This window comes from Nanorana parkeri, unplaced genomic scaffold, assembly GCF_000935625.1.
Source record: "Nanorana parkeri isolate BGI_ZX_2015 unplaced genomic scaffold, ASM93562v1 scaffold1213, whole genome shotgun sequence".
Classification (NCBI taxonomy): domain Eukaryota; kingdom Metazoa; phylum Chordata; class Amphibia; order Anura; family Dicroglossidae; genus Nanorana; species Nanorana parkeri.
The window spans coordinates 130,890-138,290 of record NW_017307481.1 but is presented as its reverse complement, the minus strand read 5'-3'; the positions used below and the strand labels follow the sequence as shown (position 1 = coordinate 138,290).

At 49.5% G+C, this 7,401-nt stretch overlaps 1 protein-coding gene across 1 annotated transcript in view; it reads right to left on the bottom strand.

Moving 5' to 3' along the window:
* The window catches only part of DACH2 (dachshund family transcription factor 2), a 167,780-nt gene that overhangs the window by 42,459 nt on the left and 117,920 nt on the right, over nucleotides 1-7,401 (bottom strand). The window contains exon 6 of the mRNA XM_018568582.1: nucleotides 1,806-1,951. Within this exon, the coding sequence (XP_018424084.1) occupies nucleotides 1,806-1,951 (146 nt within the window). The remainder of the gene's footprint in view (nucleotides 1-1,805; nucleotides 1,952-7,401) is intronic.

The following is a 7,401-nucleotide window of genomic DNA, read 5'->3' as shown; positions in this document are numbered from 1 at the left end:
GGGGGGTTTGGTGGTGGTGTTGGGCGAGATGCTGTGGCCAGAGAATCACAGGTTGCTTAGTGCTCCTGGGATGCTCTGGTAGGAAAGGGGGCGGGCAGGAACCACACCTAACCAAAAGAGATGCCGCCTGGCGCAACTGCCTCATTAAAAGGACAGCCCTGGTCCTAATGCTGGACAATCTCTGCACCCGCCGGGTCCTTAAGAGTCTACAGTACTCAACGTCAGCCTGAGAGCTGTCCCTCGGGGGCGGGGTGCATAACTCTGAGCGAGAGGCAACCCAAATGTTACGCAGCATTTTTTGGGGGAACTCAGATAAAGATGCAAAGCGGGTCAACTTAAAGGTTCTCATGCCATCACTCTCCGTAATCGCGACACCCTTCGATTCTCTACATTTTTCCTTCCATGACGATTGGCGGGCAGTTCGGGTATAACGGAATCCCTCCACCCCTTATTTCCTGCGAGTTTAGCAACTGGAACAGCTCCGTAATCACGATTTCGCCTTTCACGAGCCGGCAATAACTTGGAACTGCTGGTCTGCGAGGTGTTTTTATAGGTCTAGAACTCATTACGCTGATAAAATGAGGCCAAGGTCTCAAGGCTACTGCTAACAACAACAAGTCCCTGCTGCGTAATTCAGCTCCTCGCGGTTTGATTGCACAGCGTTCACATCGGAAGGAAATACGAATCTGTTCAGAAATAAAATGATATGAGCGGTAATTCCCTCCAATGCTCCCTATGGGCTGGGTAATCCATGTCGCACCCCCGAGGCACTTGCAGCATTACCTTTTGAAACACCGTTAAAGTGGGCATGCAAATGGATTCCTGCTCCCCGGGGGGGGGGGGGAAGAGGATTGTGGGTAGCAGGAAGTGCTAGGTATTTCTAGACACAGCTTGGGGGGGAAAAAAAACAACTGTCAAGAGGCTGAACTTTGATTTGCTAGGAAAATGCTCCCTCCTGACTGCAGCAGACTGATCAGTGGGGGGAGGGGAGGCTGAGGAAATGCTTCCTCCTGACTGCAGCAGACCGATCACTGGGGGAGGGGAGGCTGAGGAAATGCTTTCTCCTGCTGGCAGCAGAATGATGACATCATCTCAGCCCAGGCAGAGTCACTAAATGTTCTTTAATGATAAAAGTTGTTCCTTGGTAACATGTCAGCTTATTTTTCCATCAGACTAGTGAGGGCCGTAGCAAAGCTGAACTCCATCCTTCTCTTCAGTCTTTAAAAGGAGAACTATGGGGTTATGGCTTTTCCCCATAGTTCTCCTTAGGGTAACGGGAGGACACAAACTAGCGTCCTCCCGTCACCCTAGGCTCAGTATACCGCGAGCTGAGACTGAGACGCCGCAGCTGAAGCGGATCCCGACAATTGTGCCGGGATCCGCCCAGCTGCGTGAGTGACAGCTGGCTCCGCCTATCTAGAGGCAGAGCCAGCTGTACCCGCCCCCTCCCCCTTCCGTTCCGCCAGTCAGCGCTGGCAGATCGGAGCGGGGAGAGGGGAATCCAGCCCCTCCCCTGTCACGGCAGAGAGACGTGACAGGATAGAGAGGTGAGCGAACGCCGGTATGTGTTCTCTCACCTCCCGATCTACTGAGCCGACCTGCGACAGTCTCATTGTCACAGGTCGGCTAGAACTATGAGGTGAGTGAAAAGCCCCTCCCCCCCCTCATAGTTCTCCTTTAAAGTCTAAACATCCAAAAAAACATACAAACATTTGACTGATACAGAGTTATAATTTCCCCGTATAAAACCCCGAGAACTTATCACTGGCGTTACTGCGCGGCGGTGAAAATGATGAGAACATTACCTGAATGTTGGTGAGAAGAGTTTCTACAGACGACAACCCGTCGGCAAAGAGGAACGGAGCCGGGAAGCCGGGTGGTAAAGTCTGTCCCATGAGCTGAACTTTATCCAAGGTCGGCTTCATAATTGGAATGGCGATCTGAATGTCATCTGCGCAAACACACAAGATAAAAAAAAAAGAAGAGGGAAAATCGTTAAGAAATGCAGCACAATATATAACGAGAGGGTAATAAACACATCGGATTCAATTAATGGCCATAAAAAAATAGACAGAAATAGCGGAGGATGGAAAATCAGAGGTCTCCCCTCCATTTCGGAGACAGTTTATCATCTGCGGGTGACTTGCAGCTTATCGTCAAGAAATTTGCAAAGCTTAAAGTGAAACTCCATTTATATTGGTTAAAAAAATTCCCCTCCAGGCCACCTATACATGTGGGCCTCTGCCCCTCCTGCAATGGTGAGATTTCCTCCCAGTAGTTTGTGTCTCTGCCCCTCCCACAATGGTGAGATTTCCCCCAGTAGTTTGTGTCTCTGCCCCTCCTGCAATGGTGAGATTTCCCCCAGTAGTTTGTGTCTCTGCCCCTCCCACAATGGTGAGATTTCCTCCAGTAGTTTGTGTCTCTGCCCCTCCCACAATGGTGAGATTTTCTCCAGTTGTTTGGGTCTTTGCCCCTCCCACAATGGTAAGATCCCCCCAGTAGTCTCTGTCTCTGCCCCTCCCATGGACACTGATCACGATTGTAAAACAATATAAACTGTAGAATTACTTTGTAACATTCCTGCGGCTCCGACAAGCTTCGCGCATACAAGTTACTTTATTCAAGCTGCTGCATGTCACGGTGTTATTTTATTGGGCGGATTGCCTTTTCGGGTCACACGAACATTAACAAATTGAGTTCTGATGTAGAAAATTTAGTGATGACAAATAAAAAAAAAAAAAAAAAATCTAATCTGAAAACTGTCCAATTTGCCATCACAATTCATCGCGTCCCATAAACAACGGCGGAAATAACGTCTCCAATATTCTTCTAAACGCCTCGTTTTTCTGAGATAGGCGTAAAAAGACGACGCAGCGACGCAGCCGGCCCATAAAAACATCTGCCAGAGGAAATTTGCGCCGCGTCTCGCCTCTTCCTAATCCCCCTTTCCAAATATATTGACTTCACGCACTTGATACATTTGCTTTGTAGAAGGCAATCGCGCCGGCGCTCCATTCGCCGCCGTTCCTCATGCGCCCCCTTGTCATATTAATTCCCAGATTTACAATTAGGGAACAATTACATTTTTTTCTTCCGTCTTTATAATTCCCGCGGGGGGGAGCCACAAATCCGCTCTGAACGCGGCCCCCGGGATGATTAAAAGGGACGGCCACTTTCAATGCCGCCGCCGTCAGCGGCGGGCGCAGACAAATTCCTCGGGCCGCTCGCGAGACGGCCGACGTCTCCATTACGTTTGCAGAAAGCCATTTGCTGACAGCGAACACGACTCTACATCGCCGCGGATTGAACTCACTCGTAGTTATTTCAGATCCGTAGACGCGGGCGGCATTTGTCAGCGGCGGCGTGCGCGTGCATTAAATGGGCGCTCTTCGAAAATTATCTCCCAAGATTAAAAAGGAAGGGAAAAGCGGATGGGATGCCATGAAATGCGGCCTCTCTCTCTCTCTCCGCCGGGTGGCTAATGTATCGCGGACGATCTTAAAATGTTCGGCGCCGCATGCATTCTCTTCCGACTGTGGCTCTCAATACTGCGAGCGGTGGCGGGGGAATCCGCGCGTTCACTTATTTACACCTCCCTGACCTCTAACCTACCACGCCCTCAAAAGGGCGACTCCGCTTTTGTTGATACATTTGTTACATATGTAACCACTTTGCAAAATTTACAATAATATCCCCACACAGCTCCCTCCTCATGTATCACTGGCCCCTCCCCTTTTAGATTGTAAGCCCTCAGGGGCGGGGCCCTCCTTACCATCTTGTCTTGAATTGTATTGTATTGTAATGCCTTCCTTATATTGTACAGCGCTGCGCACACTGTTGGTGTCATATAAATCCTGTATAATAATGTAAAGTGTATTCAAATCCCAAAAATGTTTTTGGCCAATAGAGATGGGTAACGCCCATATTAAAGGGCACTGCACATGGACAATTGGAAAGGCCCCTTGGGCGGATCCCGTCATCTATGTCGGGATCCGCTTCAGCTGCAGCGTCTCAGTATACCGCGAGCTGTAGCTCCCTATATACTGAGCCTAGGGTGACGGGAGGACGCTAGTTTGTGTCCTCCCGTTACCCTAAGGAGAACTATGGGGAAAAGCCCTGACCTCATAGTTCTCCTTTAATGTATAAATTCTAGTCAAAACATTTTCCTTCTGGTTATTGGTGGAGCGCGGAAGGATTGGGACCGCCCCCAGGTTTTGATTGCCGTTTTATTTTCCCTGGTGACCAGGGCCGTCTCTATAATGAGGCAGCCTGAGCTGTTGCCTCAGGCGGCATCTCTTTAGGTCACATGGGGGGGGTGGGGGTGGCAGTGTTTGCAGTGTTCCTGCTGCCCTCTTTCTGGCCAGAGCATCCCAGGTTGCTAAGAGCCAAGCGGGGAGAGAAGGGCCACATACATCTCCCTGCCAGGCTCTTGGCAACCTGGCTCGCTCTGGCTGGCGTCCTGCCCAGCTCCTGGCATCCGATGATGTCACCGGTTGCCAGGAGCTGAGTGAGACGATCTGGCTGGCATCCCGCCCGGCTCCTGGCAAGCATAGGGATGTCAGAGGTGGCCAAAGCAGACCCCCTGGTTAAAGTGCACCACCAGCACCCTCCTACGCCCTTGTCGGTGGCGAAAAGGCTAGGGACATCCCTGATGGTGGACTACTGCCACCGAAACAGAGTGATGAGAAATCCTAAATTGTACCGTTGCCACCAGAACAGGATGTGAGGGGACATCTTACATCTTCCAATAGACACACCTGTTCTGGTTACAGCTGTTCAAAGGATTTCTTCTTCGGAGAGATTTCCTCTCACTTCCTATCCTGTCTTCAAAACAGGAAGTCCAGGAAAAATTTTACCAGTTTAGATGGCCAAAAAAAAATGGTTTTGACCATTTCCTACTGTAGCCAAAGAAAAATGATATATTTATGGGTTTGGCTTTACAGATATTTTAAGTTTTGTTTTTTTTTAGGAATTGATTTTGAGGTGAAATTTTTGCAACTCATTGAAATCATCATCTTTATGCCAGATTCACTCCTACGTGCGCACATGCGCATCCAAATGCCCTCAATATGTGTGATGTCATTGATGTGGTTGCCCATGTATCAATATCAAGCATTGTGAGCACAACCAACAGTTGATGAGCGAAGCTGAGAGTTTCCATTTACCAAAAAAAAAATATTCTGTAAAAATTGGGAGATTTTGCCAAAATTTCACCATTTTGGGGAAATAGATCGGGCATCGACTGGGGAAAAGGCGTCCGCCACCACCTGGCCACTCCCCAATGAGATGACACCTAGGCCAACTGCCTCTGGCACTGGTGCTTGCGGTGCACAACTGAGCGCGCTCCCAGCACAAAACAGGAATGAACACATGTGGCAGCACAGAATACGGCCCAACGGATATTTTTCACAGCCGGCTGGAAGGGGTTAAGCACTTTTTCACCCGAGTCCACTCAACGAACAACATTGTTATCACATTTCGGCAACAGCAACATTTTGCAAAATCAATTTCGGTTCAAAAGAGGAGCCACTTAAAGCCTGATGCACCTTTTAAAAACCACAAAAAAAAAAAACCACCTGGATTTCACTTTTCCAGTCAACTCCAATGAACTTTGCCAAGATGGCAAAATTTTACCCAAATTTTTATACTTTATATTATTGGTGGAGACCTCTGTCCCTCATAGCACGCAGATGCCATGGATTAAGGTCCGCCTTGGTGTGGAAGCGGCGGCTCCTATAGTCAATTGCAATCCCGACAATGGCTGTTGATGGCGGCGCGCGGGTGGGGGCCGAGCATGTCACCGCGGCCAACTTGCAATGTTTCCATACACTAAATTGAAGTTTCAAAATAATATCACTCTCGGTTACAAAGAGACACCCAAAGAAATTAGGTGCTGGCGGCTGCAGCCCAAAATCAAATGCAAAAAAAGAATCATATTTCACCGGGGCTCCGCCGGCAGCGGGAAAATAAATAGAGATATAAGAGGCGAGCGGGCGATGATTCATTCTGATAATCTGGCCCGAGAGAGAGGAGCCGAGACGGCGCGCGGATCGGAGCATCCAGGCGAAAGACAAATAGGACGCGGAGGGTGGGAATTGGGATGACAGCGCAGGAGAGGTCTTGATTATGTTTGTGTGCTAAGCAAACATGTTTTGCAGAGCAAGGTCACGGCGCGCGTTAAGGTCCTTTTAAGAGCGAGCGGCGGCTTGGAATATCTTTTTCGCGTACGCGGGGAGAGACCGGCGAGCTAATTCATCACCTTTTTTTTTAATGTTTTCTGACCGAGGGGGCGCGTGCTCGCGCGGACGAGTGATAAACCGCTTGCCAATCTATTCCAATCTTGTAATGGCTCTTTTACATCTGCGCGGTGGCTACGCGTCCCCCCACCCCCCCTCTTCCCTCGGATAAGTGCGCTTTTAGCGAGCCATTCATCAGCCGAGCGTGAAAACTCCTAATTGGGGAAGCAATTAAAAGCGGCGCAAGTGGTGCAAGTTGACGGTACGGGGGAGGACGCCGGGTTGGGGCCGGACTGCTGGAGGGGCAGCGACTATAAATAGTCAATGAGAGTTCTTAAAGGGTTAGTCCGCCCAAAACCCAACAAAGAAACCAACCGCCGGCCGGTTATGTGCCAAGGGATCAGAGTTTGCGGAATTCATATTTCAGTAGAGCGTTGTTGACTCCGCCAAGTGGCCACAAAGTCCCCCCCAAGTTTCCGGTTGGGTGGGGTGAAGTGATTTTGCCCAAAATTTGTTGAAATTGACGGAAATTTCAGAAATTTTGCAAAATTTGCTCAATTAATATGACTTGTTTGCCAATGAAGTCATGTGATCACGAGGCGTTCTTGATAATTAGGTTAGGTTTAGGGTTCCCAGCCAATGAAGAGCCATATTCTGGGACAAGAGCAGGTCCAGGGCAGTTGAAAGGAACTTCTCTGCTCATCACACGGCGCCCCGCTTCCTGATTGGCCGGCTTCCCGACCAATCACAAGTGACGAGGGAGCATGGAGTCAGTCAGGAAGCCGGGCAGTGTGTAATGACTCGCTGCCTGGCTTCCAATACCAGAAGTATCGGGCTAGGCATCGGAGCATTTGGGTGAGTACGAGTACTCGCCCAAATACTTGCCATCAATACCGATACTAGTATCGGTATCAGCGCATCCCTATCAGAGACTGCAAACATTGGACAAGAGATGGTCAGAGACTGCAGAGATGCTATAGGAGATGGTCAGAGACTGCAGATATTGTACAGGAGATGGTCAGAGACTGCAGACATTGGACAAGAGATGGTCAGAGACTGCAGACATTGGACAAGAGATGGTCAGAGACTGCAGACATTGTACAGGAGATGGTCAGAGACTGCAGATATTGTACAGGAGATGGTCAGAGACTGCAGACATTGGACA